The sequence below is a fragment of the Actinia tenebrosa genome, unplaced genomic scaffold (assembly GCF_029948245.1).
Source record: "Actinia tenebrosa isolate PJP-AT-01 unplaced genomic scaffold, QUT_ActTen_1.0 PGA_scaffold0__85_contigs__length_37466705, whole genome shotgun sequence".
Classification (NCBI taxonomy): Eukaryota; Metazoa; Cnidaria; class Anthozoa; order Actiniaria; family Actiniidae; genus Actinia; species Actinia tenebrosa.
In genome coordinates this window covers 32,730,260-32,752,692 of record NW_028292569.1, presented here as the reverse complement: position 1 = coordinate 32,752,692, position 22,433 = coordinate 32,730,260, and the positions used below count along the sequence as shown (strand labels likewise).

Sequence of the window (22,433 nt, the reverse complement as noted above, 5' to 3'; positions counted from 1 at the left end):
GTATTTATTGATAAATGTCAAGTGGTTTGATATCAATACAACTACAAATTAGTTTGGATCAATATTTCTATTGAACAAAGTTAAAAGAGACTTTTTCCCAACAAATAAAGTCATTTTTTCAGGTTCTTATTTTGAACAAAGTGAATTTGACTCAGAACAGCAACAAAAATACTTACTTTCTTCTTCAAAATCAAAATATTCGACTTGAAAATGAAAGAACACCTCCATATTTTCATTATTCTACAGAGTTTCATTGATAAAATAGTCTTTTTCATTGGTTTTGATTGTTTTTTGTTAATAATACTGCGGTAAAGTAAAAACTTTGTGGTAAAAAATGGCGGCAAATGATCGCTTGTTTTGTGGAGTCGAAGATGGACGAAAAAATGAGTAAAAAAGAAACTGTACTGACAAATATAAGGTGGAATTACTAAAATATATGGAAAAATATTGATTCAACAAATCAATTTAAAAGAGAAAAATGTAAAGACCGTTTAAAAGAAGGTTTTACCTTGAATGAGTAGAAAGAAAACATGATTCAAAAACGAGACTGTGTGTTCGCTCGAGTTTATTCAATTTTTCATGATGTACAAAGTTCTTTCTTTAATATTTACAATTTTAAAGCATTTCGATTATTTGACTTGATTTTCCTTCTCAAGCCTTGACGGAATTACAACGAAGAACCAAAATCTGAATTATATGTTAAAATCCGTGAAGACGACAATAAGAAGCAAGTCTAAAATATTTCAGGGATAAAAACACATGGTGTCTCGTAAAAACAGGAATATCAAGAAACGACTGAGTTTTTGCTTACCGTTTGCTTGTTCTTTTAATACAAGATTCTTCCTTCAAAACAACTGAAGATAATAAAATCCAAACGAAAGTCTAGACGGCCATTTTAGAGTTTGACAAACTCGAAGCTGAAAGTATTAATTTCCATGCTTTTTTATCCCTTTAAAAGTCTAATCCAAAAAGATTTACTAGTTGAGGTATTCACTCCCAATTTGTTTGGTTTTGCAAGTCAGTAAAGTGTTGAGAAGAGAGCAATAATCCAGTAGACATTCTTGGTTCAAAGAACAAGAAAATACTAAACCAACTTTGAACTCTTTGGACCAACAACCAGTCACGTGGGACAAAGAGCGGGAAAATCATCAACGCTGATTGGATGACACACTAGATTATAATAGACCATCCTCGTGAAGGGTTTCAGCCCCGATTTGCAATAATGATTATTATTAATGATTGTAATAATATAATAAAGGGATATACATGAAGAATAGGAGTAATGCACTTGCCAAACCACAGGAAGACCAAGATGAGATGGGACCCAAAATCAATGCTGGCTCTCCCATTAGTCATACAGGGATAAGGATATTTGTCTGAATGAGGAATTAATTTGTCAATAAAAATCTGGTACGTGGAAAAGTTCAATCATAACACTATCCAAATTATGAGTATGACGTGTGTGTAAAAAAATAAAAAAATAAGTAAAAAGAAATCGAAAGAGAAAGAACTAACGGCTGAATACAGCGATCTCTTTTATTTCAAAGACAATGAAATAGCTGTAACATTTTTACCTACAACTAAATCTGATCAACGCAAAGATAGCGAAAAGTTATCCACCTACAAGATCTCTAAATCTATGGTGGCCCATTGTTATCATCCATTTTTTACCCAATATTTTTCACTTTTATTTCAATTTTCATTTTAAATCCTATATTATCTCTTTTTCTATTTTGATTTTGATTTTTTTTTAAAATAAAAAAAAATAAAGTTTAATTTTAATTTAAGTTTGATACTAAATTTAAAATTCATAATAATAATAATAAAGACTCGATCGTTGGTCCAACTTCAAAACAAAAAAAAAAAAACTTCGCGTGGCCCATCGTTATCATTATCAAGGTATCCCATCTACCTTTGCGGGTAACAATAGCTATGGCGGATTGCTGGAAGGACGATGAAAATTTGCATCGTGACTTAGCAAAGTATGTAAAAGAGAATTTAAAAAGAAGAGAAATTATAGACTTCGTAAGAAGGGATTATCCTAATTACAGCTGGAGTCTTCCTACTCTAGACCGGTGTCTTCGTTTCTTCAACATCAAATACATCGACTACGATACCCTTCTTGATGTTGTGACGAATGCCATCGAAAAAGAGCTTAGTGGCCCAGGTAAATTACTTGGCTATAGAGCTCTAACACAGAAATTAAGAATTGAACACGACGTAAATATTCCAAGGCATTTGGTATATAACATGCTGACCGAGAAAGACCCAGAAGGTCTTGAAGCTAGAGGTCTTCAAAAGAAAAAGAAGAAAAAGAAAGTACCGTTTACTTGTGAAGGTCCGCTAGCAGTAGTATCGTTGGATGGCCACGATAAACTTTGTGGATACCAAAATTGGACTTTTCCTTTGGGTATCTATGGAGCCCTTGACACCTTTTCTAGGAAAATATTGTTTTTGTACGTTTGTTATTCCAACTCCAATCCTGTTATCATTGATAAACGCTACCTTGAATACCTGTACGAGGCCCAAGTTATTCCGAAATACTTGAGGATGGATAAAGGCACGGAGACAGGCAAAATGGCTACCCTTCATGTGTACTTGATAAGCACTAAGGGCGTTATGGATGATCCAGTTGATTCCGGGATATATGGCCCATCAACTTCGAATAAAATAGAACGATGCAAGAGGTTGATTGACAATCCGTCACAACTGGATCCCCACCAAGCAAAAACTGCTTATTTATTTCTTAAGCAAAATTTCAAATAAAAATAAGAAGAACATCATTTGAAAAACACTGATTGTAACTGAATTCAAATTGTTACAGGTTACATACACAGTTCTCTCTTTAACATGTTTGATTTATGAACATTATCTAGTAGTTTTTTTTTCCAGTTCTTACCTATCACTATAGTTTATAATATAAACGTACTGAAGCTGGATCGAACTCAACACTGTCATGGTAAAGGTATTTTATTGATTTAATGTATCACTAAGGAAAATGACGAGAAATTTCGGGATGCATGAAATACTCAAACCAGTTCATCGCGTTTCTGTTTTAGCTGCAATAAACTAGTGCTGCTCATATAGTTCTAAATTTGATCTCGAGTTTGTTTTGAATATTGCTTGAATTAATTGGAGGTCGTAATAATTATACTGAGCTAACTTTTAGCGTGAAATAAAGGGAATTTGTGAAAATAAAATATTCTAATATCTACCTCAGGACATCAAGCTTATCTTTGGGATCTTAAGGCAAGGCGTCTGTCAAGTGAAATGAACAAGCCCAATTGTAAACAAATGCCGTATATGAATTAATCAAGTGCAAAATAAAATAAATGAAAATATAAAAATAATATACTGATTAAATATAGAAAAGAACTATAAAACTCAACGTTTTCGTAAGATACTACAGGACTTCGCACTTTTATTCTAAATTTTGAGCCCCTTTCAAACGGCGGACTTTTCATGAACTTTCGGTACTATGATAAAGTCCGCCGCTTATACTGGGCCTGGCTGACTCAACATTTCAACATGTGCATTTCTTTTCTGTTCTTAGTTTACTCTAACTCTTGAAGCTCCATCATCTCACAGTACTTATTACACTTGTGCTCTTCTTTGAAGCGATCAATGCTTAAGGATGAGAGATTCTCCGCACAAAAGAAGAATTCACCACTTTCATCGTTTTCTTCGAATTCATCATCTTCATTCAGCTCTGCTGTCGCCATTTCTGGGTCATATAGCTGATACTTCGAGCCCTGAATATCCAAGACCATCAACTTTTTCCTTGAATAAAGATAGCTAAAATGCGTGAGGCACTGCGCTTTTTCGAATATTTCATCGTATTCCTTGCAAGGGGAGACAACGCAGTGTCCATCATTGTTGACGTACTTGGAAAAATCACCAGGCACAAACTCTTCCACTGTCACGGGACATCCGTTCCACGTAGAATAGTAAACCTTTCCGTACTTAAATACAGAACCAAATTCTACGGGCACTTTTGTCGCAAAGCGGGCGGTAATATTTCTTGCAACAGCGTGCATTTGTACTGTGTGGTTCTCTAGAGGCATTTTGAGCGTGTTGGTAATAGTGTCGACGGACTCCTTCGAGTACTTTTTGATGACCCAGTTGTCTCCCAAATTGGTCTTCTTTGTACATTTTGCTTTAAAAGCGTCTCAAAAAGCACCACTTGCGAAACTGCTTTTCTCTATATCTACATCAATTGAAGGGATGGTTATCCATTTGCAGTTCTCGACGTCAAACCATTCTAGCTTCAAGGTTAATACTTGTGGAGGTTTCACGAGTTTACCAGTCCTTAAAAGGTCGCCTAACGAAACAGATTTTGGGTAAACTGTCTTGGGTTGATCGTCAAGGGGGCTAGCTTGCTTGACTCTTTTAGAAGGTGACACTGGAACGGATTTCGTGCTAGCAGCTACTTCCTGCTTTCCAATTGGGTCTTGCTTTGGTTCAAGAAAACGAATACAATAAACTTTCTTTCCTCTCAGCTGTTCCATTTTCGTACACGATGGACCTCTGTCCGACGCCAATACATCACACGATCCAGATGGCGCTTTATAGAACCGTTCACAGGCCTCTTTGATGTTCTATATTAACAAATCGTCGTACTCTTGGAATGGAACGAAATCTCTTGTGTCCAAAGGCTCGTACTTTTTCAATCTCCCAGATGGCGTAGATGCCATTCGCTGCACCAAAATATCATTCGGTACTTTTCCCAGCGCTCGCTTTTCCTCGAATTCGTGGTCACGACCACTTCGTTTTTGGCCAACTCTTTTTTCGAAATCTGCCCACGTTTCTTTAACGTTTCTCTTTCGCTTATTCATGATCCAGTTATTCGAAAATAGGTACCATTCATCCAATAGGAACTGGCGTCAAGATGGCTCCGCTCGCCTAGATTGTGATATAGCGTGCCCGCAAAGGTAGATGGGATGCCTTGATAATGATAACGATGGGCCACGCGAAATTTTATTTTATTTTTTTTTTGAAGTTGGACCAACGATCGAGTCTTTATTATTATTATGAATTTTAAATTTAGTATAAAACTTAAATTAAAATTAAACTTAATTTTTTTTTATTTTCAAAAAAAAATCAAAATCAAAATAGAAAAAGAGATAATATAGGATTTGAAATGAAAATTGAAATAAAAATGAAAAATATTGGGTAAAAAATGGATGATAACAATGGGCCACCATATAAATCTATTGGCTAATCTGTAATATACAATATTATTAGTATAGAACGATATGTTAGTTATTGCACCTTAATTCATGATTACGCAACCAAGACCACTCCAGACCCCTGGCGTTTCCATTCCGTCAATCAAAATATTTATCATTTCATATTGGATTAATTTTGATAAAAGAAATTTGAGAACCAAACATCTAGAGACGGCCTGTGACGTCATCATGCAAATTGGTGTAAAACTGTAGTGAACATTACTTTACAGGATAACACGACGCAAGTTAGCATAACACAGTGAGGATTTGATCCGTAACGAGTGAAAAACACGGTGCACGGTCACTGTGCGGTAAAGACCAATCGCAAGGCGTCTATTTTTTGTTCGTCCAATCAGAATGCACGGATGTTATGTGGTCTCGATGAGGCACACCGCACCCATACTAGATCTCCTCTAACATGACTAATAATAATAACGTAGCATGGCATAAGACACTGAAGCAAGACAACACAGGACACAATGGGTAATACCCTTACAGTAACGCTTTATATGCAGTACTTGTATGGCTAAATAAAAGACAAATCTATTGTAAGCATTGAAGTCCAGTCCTTTTAGTTAGTTGATAGTAAGTGGTTGGTTAGTTGATGGTAAGTGGTTGGTTAGTGGATGGTAAGTGGTTGGTTAGTTGATAGTAAGTGGTTGGTTAGTTGATGGTAAGTGGTTGGTTAGTGGATGGTAAGTGGTTGGTTAGTTGATGGTAAGTGGTTGGTTAGTTGATGGTAAGTGGTTGGTTAGTTGATGGTAAGTGGTTGGTTAGTTGATGGTAAGTGGTTGGTTAGTTGATGGTAAGTGGTTGGTGGTCTGTTATTGACCAATTATTAATCAAACAATTTTTACGACACAAGTCTAATATTATTTCAAGCTGTTTCCTTTTTTTCAAAGTTTGCTTAACTGCAAGGTTTGTTCTGGTCCAAAACTAACAAGTAAATGAGCAAAACTACGTCGATCTTTTTTCCCAAGTCGTTAAGCTAGCAACGCCATAAACTCCTCTAAATACATTTGCAGCACGACACCCGTTACTAGGCAACGCTACAAGTTAAGCACTATGGACACAAACACCTGGATTGTTGGGTCGATTGTTGCTAGCTGGCACTGCTGCTGTTCCATGATTAGCTTTGTTGCTATGGTGACCTGGAGCAACCAATGAAATTGATGTAGAGAATATGGACATACAGACAGGATTGTCTGGTATCGTCTCGTCTATACCCATGCAGTCCATCCTTCGTACATCTGGCTGAGATTGTCTAGACTGGTTGCTTCATGGATAACATGGTCAACCTTGAGGAGAAGTCACAATTCAAAATAGGAATCATTTGTGATGAGAGAAAAACAGCAGTAGCAAGGGCGGCAACGACGACAGCAGCAGCAGCAGCAGCAGCAACTACAACAGCAGCAGCAGCAACGACAACAGCAACAACAGATGCAAAAACCATGCAGCAGCAACAGTAGCAACAGCAAAAACAACAACAGCAACAGTAGTAACAACAGTAGCAGCAAAAATAACAACAATATTAAAAAGAAACAATAATAAAGAAAAGTAATAAAACCCTACCTGGTCCGTTACAGACATTCTCTTTGCTTGATCCGCATCCCTACCATCGAGTTTTGCTTTTACTTTCCTCCACACACTAATGGCATATGTGTTACGCTGCTGTAGAGCTGTTATCAGATATCAAGCTATTAATATACATCATACTAAACCATAGATAATATACATCATACTATACCATAGATAATATACATCATACTAAACCATAGATAATATACATCATACTAAACCATAGATAATATACATCATACTATACCATAGATAATATACATCATACTAAACCATAGATAATATACATCATACTAAACCATAGATAATATACATCATACTAAACCATAGATAATATACATCATACTATACCATAGATAATATACATCATACTAAACCATAGATAATATACATCATACTAAACCATAGATAATATACATCATACTAAACCATAGATAATATACATCATACTATACCATAGATAATATACATCATACTAAACCATAGATAATATACATCATACTAAACCATAGATAATATACATCATACTAAACCATAGATAATATACATCATACTAAACCATAGATAATATACATCATACTATACCATAGATAATATACATCATACTGAACCATAGATAATATACATCATACTGAACCATAGATAATATACATCATACTAAACCATAGATAATATACATCATACTAAACCATAGATAATATACATCATACTAAACCATAGATAATATACATCATACTATACCATAGATAATATACATCATACTAAACCATAGATAATATACATCATACTAAACCATAGATAATATACATCATACTATACCATAGATAATATACATCATACTAAACCATAGATAATATACATCATACTAAACCACAGATAATATACATCATACTATACCATAGATAATATACATCATACTAAACCAAACCATAGATAATATACATCATACTAAACCATAGATAATATACATCATACTATACCATAGATAATATACATCATACTAAACCATAGATAATATACATCATACTAAACCATAGATAATATACATCATACTATACCATAGATAATATACATCATACTAAACCATAGATAATATACATCATACTAAACCATAGATAATATACATCATACTATACCATAGATAATATACATCATACTAAACCATAGATAATATACATCATACTATACCATAGATAATATACATCATACTAAACCATAGATAATATACATCATACTATACCATAGATAATATACATCATACTAAACCATAGATAATATACATCATACTAAACCATAGATAATATACATCATACTAAACCATAGATAATATACATCATATTAAACCATAGATAATATACATCATACTATACCATAGATAATATACATCATACTAAACCATAGATAATATACATCATACTAAACCATAGATAATATACATCATACTAAACCACAGATAATATACATCATACTAAACCATAGATAATATAAATCATACTAAACCATAGATAATATACATCATACTAAACCATAGATAATATACATCATACTAAACCATAGATAATATACATCATACTGAACCATAGATAATATACATCATACTAAACCACAGATAATATACATCATACTAAACCATAAATAGTAGAGGGAGACTGATTTGTTTTTCTTCGTGTACGATAGCGCTGCTGTGCTAGATATTTGAATCAACGAAGAACAACAAAACTTCAGATTGAAATTTAGACTGACATGAGCACTTTACCTTTGCCAGTTTTTGGATCTCTGGCGAGGAAAGCTGAGGAAGACTTTCTTGGACTTGCAACTGAATATACAATAAAACAAACGTACTGATTACAAATGGTGTATTCCTGGAGTTGTGGTAGCTTTTATCATATGACCTACCTGTAGCAGGTCGTGTGGTAGGTGAACCTCCACCTGATGGACTTTGTACCCCATGATCTTTGTGTAGAATGACTGGGTTTGTTGGAGGACAGTAACTTGATGATGTTTCTGGGATGTCTTTGGTCATGGTAGTGCTACCCTTCTGTAATGCTGACCACACAATTTCATGTCATTAATTACCTACATTTAAATGTTGTCTATGTGTCTGTCTGTCTGTCGCTGTGTGTGTGTCTATCTTTGTTTGGGTACCTGATGCAAAGGTAGGTGGTGGTGCCGCGATGGGTGTCTTCCCTCCATTAGATCCCGAGTCCTCAGGCATCAGAGGAGACGCCAGGGCTAACAAATGATCATGTACCCTGTAAGACAATTGAACAAGTATTAAAACTTATAAGTATTCAACTACTGTATTAACGTGTTTTGAACCACGAATGGCTTACGTGTGATTGGTTCAGAGCGGAAGCCATTTCACAGTCAAGATACTAAGAATGATTTCCGTGTGCTTTCCCACTCTACTGCAACAAGTCAGTTGTCTGTACTTACCAGTGAATCAAAGACGTGATAGACGTGATTATAGCTTGTCTGTACTTACCAGTGAATCAAAGACATGATAGACGTGATTATAGCTTGTCTGTACTTACCAGTGAATCGAAGACGTGATGGACGTGATTATAGCTTGTCTGTACTTACCAGTGAATCAAAGACGTGATAGACGTGATTATAGCTTGTCTGTACTTACCAGTGAATCAAAGACGTGATGGACGTGATTATAGCTTGTCTGTACTTACCAGTGAATCAAAGACGTGATAGACGTGATTATAGCTTGTCTGTACTTACCAGTGAATCAAGGACGTGATAGACGTGATTATAGCTTGTCTGTACTTACCAGTGAATCAAAGACGTGATAGATGTGATTATAGCTTGTCTGTACTTACCAGTGAATCAAGGACGTGATAGACGTGATTATAGCTTGTCTGTACTAACCAGTGAATCGAAGACGTGATAGACGTGATTATAGCTTGTATGTACTTACCAGTGAATCAAGGACGTGATAGACGTGATTATATCTTTCACTTGTTGTATATTATCATCAAACTCCTTGTCATCTGTTGAATCACTGCTGTCTACTTTCCCACTGCAACCTGTAGACAATTGATGGAGCAACAATAGAACACCATGTCATGTTACTTGCAATCATATAACCAATCCTGGTACTACCATTGCCCACACAGGGCTGAAAAACATACGTGATGTGCCAATCTTTCCAAAAATAAATCAAGGATGCTGGAAAATTCGTATTTAACACGAAAATAGGTCGAGGTTTACAGGAGAAACTATTTGAACAGAGACATTGAAGAATGATGGGATATTCTGGAGTGTAACAATAGTCTAAAGAATATGGTGCATTGTGGTTTAGTTTGGGTACAAGAATCTATTGCTCATCATGACTTTTATAGTGTTGCTGTACCCAAGCTAGAACACAATGCATCATGTTTAATATGGTAAACAAGGTCAAGGTTGGTATCAGGGTCTTACACGATAAAGTACTTTTAATCAAATGTGCACTCTCGTCTGACAGCCTGTTGTAGGATGTAATGAACGACTTAGCAGCAGTACTTGATTCATGTCCATCTTCATCCTGAGGAGAAAAGGGAAAACAGACACAATTCATCTATGAGCTTTAGCACAGGTTCAGAGCGCACGACGCTGACACTGTACGACATGCCATAACATTGAAATGGCTTCCCTTAAGAATTGTTATCGTATGGGTGGGAAACGTACGGTTACAGCACGTACATGGTGCGACATGCCATAACATTGAAATGGCATCGTCTTTCAGTAATAATTCATTCAACCAAAACGAGTAGTTACTTCTACAGCAAGGTATGGTACAGCCATGAATTTGCAGGATCGTTTCTCGCTCATGCACTCACTCACTCCTAATATATATAGGTATGATACCTTGACCATAGTGGTTAGCAATGCTTTCACTTCTGATACCAGCTGCTGATGTGTTACTATCAGTGCTTTGAGGGCATTGGTGTGGGACTTGAGTGATTCCTGAACAATAAAAGCAAATAATATCAACATCATCATCAACAACTTCAACAACACTACATCACATCACTAAACGCCAGCAAAATTAAAGCTTAATACTGCAAAACTAAAAAAATAAGGACTCACTCTCTTGGTGGTGACAGAACTGATAGCCTGAATCTTCCTGGACTTATGTGATGATATCTCTTGACTGACTGACTCCAGGTTGGTTTTCATCCATCCAAGAGTGATGGGTGCTTCAGGCGGACATTTGATGTTCAATAACGATGTCATCTCACTCACAGCCTTTAGCTTCACCAGAGATTTTTCTAATTCTGAGGAACTGTTCTTGCATCTGAAAATAAGTTACTCAGTCAATTGTGAGAAAAATACAGGAGAATAAAATAAAGAGCAGGAAACTTTGACTTTTGACAAATGGTACATGCGTCTACCGGGAGAACCGAAAAGAGCGGGAAACTTTTCCGGAACTTTCAGATCCGAATGACACATAACATTCGTTTTCCCAAGCAGAATGTTTGGTTTTCCGGGTAAATGGTAAGCATCCCTAAATGTGGTTCACTCCAAGAATATTGATTGGCAAATTAATGGAGTATGTAAATCAGTATGAAGCGTAACCATAAGGGCTTACTTGGAGACAAGAGCAGTGATGGTGCTGTCCAAAGCTGTGACCTCATGGGACTGGCTACGGAGCATCTCGAAGTGAATCAAGGCATTAGATAGTGAGCAGATGTCTGAAGAGTGCTTGGCCTCCAACTATGGTATACAAAAAATTATATATAAGATCAATGACGTACACTCATACAACTAAAAAAAAAAACATTTAAAAAATTAATCTAGATTTACACAGGGTAATATTCATTCAGGCCCTTTCTAGATCGAATTAGAATTTACAAGTTGATTTTTGCGGAGGGAGGAAAACCGGAGAACCTGGAGAACCCTTGAAGCACACGAGAAAACCAACGAACATCTCTACTCACATACGACGATGTTGAAAATCGAACGCAGGTCACATTGGTGAGAGGCAATTGCTCAAGCACTCACACATTGAGTCTTCCAAAACTTACCTCTTCCCTTTGAACAAATCCAAAAATCACCCCCTACCCCCACCCCCCATGAAAAACATCAGCAGCCCCCCTTCCCTTCGCGATGTAACAAACAATCAGTCCTTAAGGACCACCCATCACCTGTAGCAGTTGTTTTCTATCATTGACAGTCTTGTCAAACTCCTTTAGTACAGGGTTCAAGGCTGGATTAGCTCCTGCTGCCCACTAGAGTCTCTGTTCGATGCTGGACTGTTGAGTTATGATCTTGTCTTCTATGGCTTTTACAGCTGGCTCCAGTTGACGAAGAGACTGAACCCGCTGTAATTGATAATAATTGTAATAATAATGGTATAATAAAAATAATCAGCTTTGACAAAAAAGGAAAAGATCATTTACTTTATCTTGTTCAGTTCAGCATACCTTTCTCACGTCGTTCATGATGCTGGCTTTAGCAGGGCTGATCATGCTGTTGCCTCTCAAGGGACAGCGCAGTAGATCATCTTCATACAACCACTACATCAACAAATCAAATGGACAATACAAGAAATATTATAAAAGAGGTCTTAGCACCTTGTTTTACGGATGCACTGAGGGATTCTAGATCAGAGTAAAACTAACAAGAGAAATTCCAAAATCAATCTGTGCGTAAGCCTTGCCTTGATATTAATCACCCCGGATGTTGTTTCAGGGATCAATAACATTTGAAGGTTTGAAGGAAAATGGAGAACTCCAAAGTGTAGCATGTGTTTATACACCTGTGTGCAATCTGAACCATGGCAAGGGTGGGTCCAGGGGGTAGGGGGGAGGTGGATCTGGGGAAATGGTGGATCCGGGGGGATCCTGGGTGGGGATCCAGGGGGGACTAGCCACCATCATTTAGAGTTAAAAATAAATAAAGGATAAAATAAAACCTAAAGAAGACACTGTGATTCATAACTCTCTTCAAGTCTCTTTACATCTTCCTCAAGCTCATGTAAGCCCCTTATTTTCTGTGCTAGAGGAAGAATATCTATAGCTGAAACATACCTGGAACCTTGCTAGTTGTAACTGAGATCTTTGAACCACACCCTTGTAGAGACTGATATTGTGGTCCAGACGTCTGTAGAGAAAAACATCACCAACTAGATTAGCATGTTGAATAAGTAAAGTTCAACTTAAGTACTATTAACAACACAGACACTTTAAATCCAGCCTGTCTAACCCCATGATGGCTTCATAGATATCTGCTGATATGTAAATAGAGGTTTTGCACCATCACATGACGGCAGCCCTGTTAGATAGCAGGAACAATATGTAAAAGGTTACATAAGTAAGAATTCAATTCCCAAGAGTAAAGGGATTTTATTGTTCTGCCATCTAACCACAGGCAGCCAAAGCTGTATATTATGACGTCGGCATGTGATGGTGCAAAACCTCCATGAGATGTACTGGGGTGTTGCAAAAATATGCAAGTCAATACATTGTCACTCAAGTATCTTGTCATGTAAGTGTGTTGTCACACTAGCATTGGTATAAGTCAATCCATTGTCACGCAAGTATCTTGTCACGTAAGTGTGTTGTCACACTAGCATTGGTATAAGTCAATCCATTGTCACGCAAGTATCTTGTCACGTAAGTGTGTTGTCACACTACCATTGGTATAAGGTGCTTTTATGTTTTGGAATCAATCCTACAAACCTTGCAAAGTCATGTTTTCTCCATGCTACGTCGTAAGCACTGGTCAAAGAACTCATTTGTGAAAACTGTTTTTGCTGGAAGCTTCCCTTCTTGATCTTGATGTCAATCACCTGGTAGGATTGGCAGGTATCAGTATCATCACTTTCAATAATATATGGTTATAGTCGTACATTTTAGGGGTTGAACTCAACATGGCTTTAACACTGTTTTAATTTATGCATACCTTTTAGGAATCATTTTCAAAACTGACCGCTGATCACCCCTACCATTTGGACAAAGGAAGTACCCCCTCCCCCACGGGCTTACCTTCTTGCAGGTTTCTTCAATAGAGTGTACCCTACCACTTGGACAAAGGGAGTACCCTCTCCCCCAGGGGCTTACCTTCTTGCAGGTTTCTTCAATAGAGTGTACCCTACTGCTATCACCACTGTCTGATCTATCCTTTAACAAATTAAGATACTCATAGACTATAATGCCTATGGCTTGAGAAGGCAGTCCAAGAATCCTTTTCTGTACACTTTCTGCGATGAACTGCCTGATGTGCAATGCAAGTTCATCTTCACTATAGCACTTGTCAGCTATCCAGTTGTACTGTGGTTGGTCTTCGGCAACTGTTTCTCTAGCTTTGGATTCAGGAGCTTCTTGAAGGGAAAATATATTAAAGTTTTACAACTAGTGCAACTAGTTAGCTGTGACCTGACTTTGTCCAGCACAGAGGCTATATCAAGGTATCAATTATAAAAACCTCTTAAGAAGTTATTTATAATATAAGTAGCAGGAAAAAAGTGGTAAACCTGTCTATAAGCAGGGGTCACACTATTTTAGATAAAAAATGATACATCTGAAAAACATTCGTTCTTGAGAGAAATAGTCATGGAAGTTAAGGATTTGTTATCTACCTTTAATGTTTTCCACTAGTTCTTTACAATCTTTGAAAAATGCTGCCATAACTGCAAGTCGTCTTAGGAAGAAAAGCTTACTACAAAGCTGGCTGTTTCCACTCCTGTTTGATTCCTATGAAAGCACAAAGTTTAAAAAAAACAACTTAGCAGAGCATTCCAGTCATGAAAAGCTGATACAGTTGAATAGCACAGGGTAACAAAACAATTTCTCAGCTTTAACAAAATGACATTGCATATCATCTACGATATTAAATATCTTAGATGAATATTTACTCTCCAATGTCATCTGGTTAGCTCAGTTGGTAAGAGCATCATTCTGTTGTACGGAAGGTAGCGATTCAAGACTAAGGCTGATCAACACTTAGGGTGCTAAGATAACTGAGGAGAAGGTGCTGCCTTTGTTATTTTAACTGCAAATGGTAAGAAGTTCCCATGACTCGGAAGAGCATGGGCCCATCCCTAATCAACTAGAGACATTAAATGAGGACCACAAGTTTATCTGCTGTTGAACTACTGTCAAGTATCATCCTCTATAAACTAACAAATATGATCTATTTATTTGTACCTGCAGCTTTTTAGCTTCTTGTACAACATCACAAGTTTTATTCCCAAAACTGCTGTTCACCTGGACTAAGATTGCATTCATCAAATCCAATTCACTTTCAACTTTAGTGAAGAGTCCATTAAAACCTGCCAGTAACATCTGTCCTGCTGACATCTGTTCGCTTGACTTCTTCCCTAAAAACATGACAATTTCACAGGATGACACATACTGCGGCTGAATGGTAATAGGAAACAATACAATCCCTAAATATGACCCTCAGGCATTGCTGAATACTACAGTCTTGAACTCTCTGTTGCTCGGTTGCTCTTTTGGGCCAACAGTTTATCTGTAACCCTGTTTTACTGTAGGGAGGTAACCGGTCATGACGCCCCCTTGTCATGACGTCCCCAGCCATGACGCCCCCACGTATACCATGACGGGTTTTTTAACCCTCTTTCAATAAACTTTTTTTATTATTTATTATAGTGTTAGCCTCGATTTTGTGAAGAATATTGTGTTCTTGTGAAGGTACGTGAAATTTTAAAGTGTTTGTATCATTGAAGTTGTGTAATCTTTACTGTTGGTATTAATTTTGTGAATATTTTGACCTTGAATGAGGCTAATGAATGCTGTGGAAAAAAGTCTATTGAAAGTGAGAGACAGCATTAGTCTTTAAACACTTGGTATGGATAACAATTTGCAATAAAGTACAAGCTTGGTGTATCAGGGAACAATTGAGTAGCAATAAAGTTGGAAGACTCCACCTTACCGATTGCATTCCTTGACTGTTGGATGGCATCAAACTGCTGCTGTAATATGGATATCTTTGAACTGATGCTGGAGGAATTAACACCCTGTGAAAGAAAAAAGAATTATCATCATAATGTCGGTGATGATGACTGTGATGATTATTATAGTGGTGATAGTGAATAATGATGGAGATGGTAGTGAATGATGGTTGTGATGGTGATGACTGTGATGATGATTATGATGATGATTATGGGGGTGATAGTGAATGATGACTGTGATGGTAGTGAATGATGATTGTGATGGTGATAACCGTGGTGATGGTGATATCATGTTGAAAGTGAAAGTGTATGATAAGATGGCTGGGCCATGCTTACTTTAACTGACCCAACAAGGCAGGGAGGTTAAAACATACCTGGCATTCATGTGTGCTGTTCATCTCAGTTTCTACTGTTTTTGTCAGTGCAGTAATATCTTCTCCATGTACAAGTCTCTCTAAGCTCTCTAACATATGAGTTACGCTAGGATCTCCTGAAGTGAAACTCTTGATGGCCTCAGGAACAATGATATTCCTGAAGTTTGTCATCAATTCCTGCAGGAAAAGAGAATAGAAATCACAATAACGTTGATAATCAAGTGGTTTTGAAATGATGGGAAAATGGTGTTTTGGAGTTTTGTGTAATGTAATGTGCTGGTATAGTAGGTGTGGTGGTGATGTTGTAGTAAGCCGTGATATAATGTGGTGTGGTGGGGCTTGGTGTGGTATGGTTGTGACAAGTGGTAAGGTGGGGTTTAATGGGTGCTGGTGTGTTGGTGATGTTGTAGTAAGCCGTGATATAATGTGGTGTGGTGGGTTTTGGTGTGGTATGGTTGTGACAAGTGGTGGGGTGAGGTTTATTTCAGTTTAGTTTACTTTAGTGTGGTATGGTGTGATAAAATATTATGATATAATGTAGTAAGGTGTAGTGTGGTGGGGTGAGGTTGGTTTAGTTTGTGATGGTATGGTGTAGTGTGATAAGATATGATATGATGCATTATTTTTGTAGCACAAAGCTCATGGTGGTGTATTGTGAATTAAATCAATAATAATGAAATACCATTGCCAATGAACTAGTATAACATTATGTCAAGAGATAATGGAAAATACTTTTATTACCTGAAGGGCAGAGAAGACTTTGTGAACTGCAAAAATGCCCCTGATAGAATTGTTTAGTTCTTCTTTAGACGAACTCTTCTGTTCTTCAATGACCTGCAGTCAATAAACATATCGGTATTCATTATCAATGATGAGTAACTAGTATTCATATGCAGCATTCATCCACTTTTTCTCCTACCAACATAGACCTCTTTCAAAAATATTTGGATGCAAAGGTAATGGTAATTTGTCATATTAGATTTGCACTTGTTCTTTCATATTTTCCAGCTAGCCACATGTGCAAGAAAGTTTGAAGGAGGTCTATATCAATATATCTCTCCCTCACTCCATCTGTCTGTCTGTCTGTCTGTCCATCTGTCTGAGTGTTTGTGAATACTAGCAGACATCCATCACTTCTTTAGCAATATAGAATTCCTAGTTTATTGCTCACACATCTGCTAGTGTTATACTATTCATTTAATAGATGTATAGAATCTGAGGATAATATGACTGCGTATAGGCACTACTCACCAGAGGATGACCTCTCAGCAGGGACAGAAGCTGTGTGACATTACCACTCATTGAACATAGCTCTTCTAAAAACCAGTCACCTTCTCTTGATGTCAGGTCTGATAGTCTGTCACCAGCAACTACAATACATCAAACACAGCATTAAAAGAGAGAAACTAGCCTCCTCCTCTGGCTACTCCATATTAATTTTATTCTCACGAACGAAATTGGAATTCCTATGTTTAAATATATGGAAGAAAAGAGCTGGGAACAACAGAGAGATAACCTCCAACATCTTATTCCTTGAAATAAAGTCAAAATATTCTCAACCTTTAGCTGTGTTCTCCATCACTAAACATCTCTTGCTTTGAGAACAAAGTATTTTAACAATGACAGAGCTCAGGCATATGGTGGTACTGGGTTGGTTATCTGTAGAATAAACAATAATAAATATGAATGGTTTACAAACAGTTGTCAGTTGGGGGTCATACAATTCTCATGTGGTCATCAGATGGTTGTCAAGGTGGTACGTCACACACTTGCTGAGTGACTGACAGATAAATAACAAACTAAGGGTAATCAGATGGTTGTCGAGGTGATTACACACTTGCTGAGTGACTGACAGATAAATGACAAACTAAGTGTAATCAGATGATTGTTGAGTGGCTGTCGGTCAGATGTCGAGTGGTCTACAGCTATATATGTTTACCTGATACATATTTGTTAAGACTGGCAAGTGATGTGCTCTAATTCTTGTTATAATAACTAGATTATTACGCGCGCTCTGATTGGCCAAAAGCCAATGAACTATTTCCCCATGGGCTGCACGCTCGCGCAAGCTGATCTCAACAGACGCTCACCTTTTTTCTCTAAATATTCAAACCCGATGGCGTCAATAGCGGCTTCGCCTCGTGCCACTCTTTCGCTTGTTAATCGTTCTTTATATTTTCTCTCATGCGTCTATATCGCCATGGGCGCGCGCTTTTATGTCGTCTAAGTGATAATTATGATATAGTCAAGTAAATCCGCGCGATCTGATTGGTTGAAAAGCATGAACCATTTGCCCAGGGGTTGCACGCTCACGTCAGTTTTTTTTGCTTCGGCGAAAAAAAACATTTGGTATCTTTTTGCTGACAATTTATCTAGAAAAGATAACTGACAATAATTGAAAAAACTAGCGAAAATACTCATCAATCTCCGACATTTAGTATAGAGTTGTCATTTGATCAGCCTAGTAATAAAACGTCAAGATTTGCATCACTTTCAAACAGTGAGCTGGACAAGATTGTGTCAGAGCGTCACTCCAAAAAGACAAAGCAAACCACAAGTCGGTCGGTGTCTACATTCAAAGGGTTTTTAGCAATGATTAAACAAGTACAAAGATATTGTTATCGTGTATTTATTCAACAAAAGTATTTCCAAAGTAATTAACTATAAATATCTTGCTCACCATCTACTTCGCAGCTTCACAACTGCAGTGAAGTCCTTTCTGAAGCTCCACATGGGAGGGAAAGCCGACATAGCATACTATCCAGAGAAAATTAATCCAGTTCAGTCAGTTAGTTTTGATCGGTGTACAAGAAGCTTTCCATTGCTAAGTCATTGTACGATAACAAACTTGAACATCGTCAACAACAACCAAGACAGCCACTGTGTTTTTCATTGATTTTCTCGGGCATTACTGTACTAAGATATGTCAACATTTGAAATGTACTTCTTACAGTTGAAAATCACTTTCTCCGTAGTTTTGAACATTTTTGATTCCCTGGTAAGCTAAATTTTTGCCATTATTTTAGTCATAAAAGTCTTCATGCAGTGTAAAGCTGCCATTTTCAAAACGACTGTTTTTCTGTTTTTGGCGCCTTTGTGCTTTTCATTCACACGCAAGGTGCGTAAGGAGAATTTAGGGCATGATCAACAAATACAGTCTATAATTTGTATTTATTTCTTGTTTGTTCACTTGACTATATTATAAAAGCAATGGATCATAAGTAGCTGTACGTCCATCGAGTTATGGATGCACTTGGGAGGTTACTTAAGCACTCAAAAAAGCTAGAGTTGCACTCCACTTTGCGTAGTGCAACTCTTTACGCTTTTCTTCGTGCTTCGTCCATAACTCGATGAACGCACAGCTACTTATGATCCATTGCTTAAATGTTCTCTCGTACAGGCAGCTTGTTTACCCTGTCCTAGCCTCTTTATGATAGAAAACATATTTATCACTTGTTTAAAGTTCCAGCATGTTTTTCATGAGATATTTTTTTGTCTTGTTATTGTTGTGCTTCGTTTGTAAACACTGTGACGTAATGTTATTATGCCGCGTTGCATCATGGTTTAGGACACCACAGGTAACCCAATACGTCTTGGACTTTCAGAGCTCTTAACAAAAATACAGTTGTCATTTCTTCGTCAGGTAAGGATCTTTCCTAAATTTCTTAATTGTTTCAGGTAAAACGTCACAACCCTGAAGTCAGCTGTTTCTTGAACAGGGATTAGGATACCTGTTATATTATGAATGCATTAATGCACTCTTATACTGTACTTCCTGTCTGCTTCGTGGGTTCAAGTCAAATCGAAGGCAGCGTCGTTTCTCTCTCTAATTATTCTGTTCGCTGTTCAAGTTTCGCAGGTCAATTTGTATCAGTGAATGCATCAATACATCAGGTATTCATTCTCATTGAAGGCCTGATACTCAGGCTAGGTATTCATATATATATTTGGAATTTCATACCTGGCCGGGCATAGGAATTAAATAAAAAAATAAAATGGTTACTGAGAGACTATAAAAACATTCTTGATCCTAATCTGTTTTATTCGTCTGGGGCACAAAGTGACAGTCCAATATCCATGTCTCTTTGTCATTCTTCTTCTTCTTCTTCTTCTTGCTGATCAAGTAAGTTTTACATGTCAATTTGTATGTGTGAATGCATCAATATATTAGTAGGTCTATAGGTATATGTTAAGATAAGATTTAGTGTAAGATATGTGCAACATAATAATAATAATAATAATAATTATTATTATTATTATTATTATTTATACACGATAAGTTATATACAGCGTAGCTGATGTGGTCGTGTTCTAATCCTAGGTCCTAAGCTATACTAGTCCTCTCACTCTCACCCACACACATTCTCTCTCTCTCGATCTTATCTACTACTAAGCTAATTATTACATAATTTAATATTTTGACTGGAAAGAGTTATTACATCTTTAGTTGAGATATGTCCTTTTTAAGTTTTTGTTTGAAAATAACGGGGCAACTCGATTCTCTGGTATTGTTGTTGAGCGCGTTCCACAGTTTTGCACAGTGCTATAAATCAAGGAATATTTAAAGACTTCTAACTGTGTAGCAACGAGAAGTCGATATCAGTGTATTGTAAAAGAGTAGAAACTGATACAGATTATAATATACTGATCGCTGCTAGTTAGCTGTTCAATATCGTTTGTAAGTGAAAAGTTTTGATTCAAGATTGAACGAGAAGCTGTAAAGGGGTGTTCCCAGTAGACTGTAGACTGGAAGAATGTGTGCATGTTCTAATGTACCAGGTACATCAGATGACGTATTGTAGATCTGTAAATTGCATAGAGTCTAATATTTAGGTGCAGTTTACAATCAGTAGTCCTGATATTTGCTAAGAAACAACTCATTTGCAGATGCCACATTCCTGTGATCATCAAGCATATCATAAATCAGATTGAGCAATCTTCTAAGATTTTAGACTTGAAGTCATTTTCCTTATTTAGATTTCAGTTTGCTGTTATTTACTGTACCTTTAGTGATTTTAGATGAATATAATGGTAAAATTCTACCTCTAGGTGGTTGTATGAGCTAGGAGTTACTATCAAAGTGAAAGCTTAGGTGGGCGAGACGTCATGGGATATCAGAGCTCATGTGATAATAATACAAATTTCTAATGACGCATGTTAGCAGTATTTGAATTTTTAATGAAGTCCGACAGGCCATGTCTATCTCTGTGCTTTTCGTTGTCCTGTTCTCCTTCAACTTATTCTACCACAGTTTCGACAGTGAAAGTGCACATCTAAATACGAAATACTGCTATTTGCCTGGCAAACTGTCAAAATTTCTACCTTTTCCACTGTTATAGGCCATTTTTTTGATTCACAATGTCACGGATCACCAACATTGGTATACTTTTTAATTTGCATCAAGTTACACTCTATTTACCACACATTGTTCTTCGAAACAATAACCATTGAACCAACTACAATATGGATATGCAGTTGTTTTGTTCTTCAAGTATCAAAACAGATCAAACGACATAAATAACCGTGTTTATACTATCCAAACGCCGTTGCTACATTCCACTTGCCTCTTGAAGGCAATCTTGTGTATAAACTCAATCCTGGTCCTCAGCAAATAAGATGGTCATCCAATGTTCCTGACAAAAACAACTGCAAAATAAAAACAGCTCATGCGGCTGGCTCTAAGTTTTCTAAATGCTCGCTCACTTAGATCTAAATCTGCCAATTTCCTGGAATTTGTCCATCAATTAAAAGTGGACTTGATTGCTATTGCTGAGACATGGTTTACACCTGATGATGCCGTTGCACGCCGCGAAGTCACTCCTACCGGGTATAAAATCATTGACTTCCAGCAAACTGAAAGACAGACAGGGGGTAGTCTTGCCCTTTTACACAGAACCAGCCTAACCATCAAAGGGGTTACGAATAAAACTAGGAACAAAATCAGGAAAACGTTCCTTAAAATATGACCACCATTTTGTTTCAGTCAGGCAACAGTTGCACAAAATGAATCGGCATAACACAGGAAGCCCAAATTACACCAATGTAAATGATCATGAAGTATTTCATTACTTCTCTTATACCTGTTAATTGCCATAAATAACCACATATGAAGTAGAAGAGACATTTACACTAATAGACAACTGATTGCGACCCACAGTCCGTGCAGCATAATCTCCAGCCTAATATTTCCCTGTATGGCCCTCCCACACAGCCAATAAGTCCTCAATATCAAGATTCATATAAGCAAAGCAAAACCATCTAGACTACAAACAATACTTCTACAATTATAATATTTCCAAAAATCCTCTGTTGAAAAAGACTTCCTCACCTATTACTTCACTCTGGCTA

The 22,433-nt window shown here is 37.0% G+C and overlaps 4 protein-coding genes and 1 pseudogene across 8 annotated transcripts in view; 1 reads left to right on the top strand and 4 right to left on the bottom strand.

Moving 5' to 3' along the window:
* Nucleotides 1-3,390: 3,390 nt before the first annotated feature.
* LOC148914126 (uncharacterized) lies at nucleotides 3,391-4,835 on the bottom strand (annotated as a pseudogene).
* Nucleotides 3,555-4,064, bottom strand: LOC148914127 (myosin heavy chain kinase C-like). Its single transcript, XM_089026371.1, has one exon. The coding sequence runs from the start codon at nucleotides 4,062-4,064 to the stop codon at nucleotides 3,555-3,557; it is 510 nt and encodes a 169-aa protein (XP_088882497.1).
* An 877-nt stretch (nucleotides 4,836-5,712) lies between the features above and the next one.
* On the bottom strand, nucleotides 5,713-11,450 carry LOC116305559 (serine/threonine-protein kinase SMG1-like). Its single transcript, XM_089026362.1, has 11 exons — nucleotides 11,386-11,450; nucleotides 10,884-11,091; nucleotides 10,662-10,760; nucleotides 10,236-10,338; nucleotides 9,774-9,841; nucleotides 9,537-9,580; nucleotides 8,952-9,058; nucleotides 8,703-8,852; nucleotides 8,563-8,622; nucleotides 6,801-6,907; nucleotides 5,713-6,526 (listed from the first exon to the last, which is right to left on the bottom strand). Exons 1-11 carry the CDS (start codon nucleotides 11,448-11,450, stop codon nucleotides 6,449-6,451), a joined length of 1,089 nt encoding a protein of 362 aa, XP_088882488.1. The 3' UTR covers nucleotides 5,713-6,448.
* Nucleotides 11,386-21,188, bottom strand: LOC116294922 (serine/threonine-protein kinase SMG1-like). 5 transcript variants are annotated; one of them, XM_089024146.1, is made up of 15 exons: nucleotides 19,499-21,083; nucleotides 18,766-18,842; nucleotides 17,646-17,744; nucleotides 17,337-17,455; nucleotides 16,827-16,919; nucleotides 16,086-16,262; nucleotides 15,693-15,777; nucleotides 14,945-15,117; nucleotides 14,377-14,491; nucleotides 13,784-14,118; nucleotides 13,478-13,587; nucleotides 12,827-12,899; nucleotides 12,221-12,313; nucleotides 11,942-12,118; nucleotides 11,386-11,510 (listed from the first exon to the last, which is right to left on the bottom strand). In XM_089024146.1, exons 3-14 carry the CDS (start codon nucleotides 17,662-17,664, stop codon nucleotides 12,026-12,028), a joined length of 1,485 nt encoding a protein of 494 aa, XP_088880272.1. In that variant the 5' UTR covers nucleotides 17,665-17,744; nucleotides 18,766-18,842; nucleotides 19,499-21,083; the 3' UTR covers nucleotides 11,386-11,510; nucleotides 11,942-12,025. The 5 variants fall into 5 exon arrangements, with proteins under 5 accessions (XP_088880272.1, XP_088880276.1, XP_088880266.1 ...); XM_089024150.1 differs by lacking the exons at nucleotides 18,766-18,842; nucleotides 19,499-21,083 and adding an exon at nucleotides 21,090-21,188; XM_089024140.1 differs by having other exon boundaries at nucleotides 18,766-21,083.
* LOC148914125 (NACHT, LRR and PYD domains-containing protein 4-like) overlaps nucleotides 19,676-22,433 on the top strand; it is a 19,198-nt gene continuing 16,440 nt past the window's right edge. The window contains exon 1 of the mRNA XM_089024113.1: nucleotides 19,676-19,728. The gene's annotated coding sequence lies outside the window, so the exon portion shown is untranslated. The remainder of the gene's footprint in view (nucleotides 19,729-22,433) is intronic.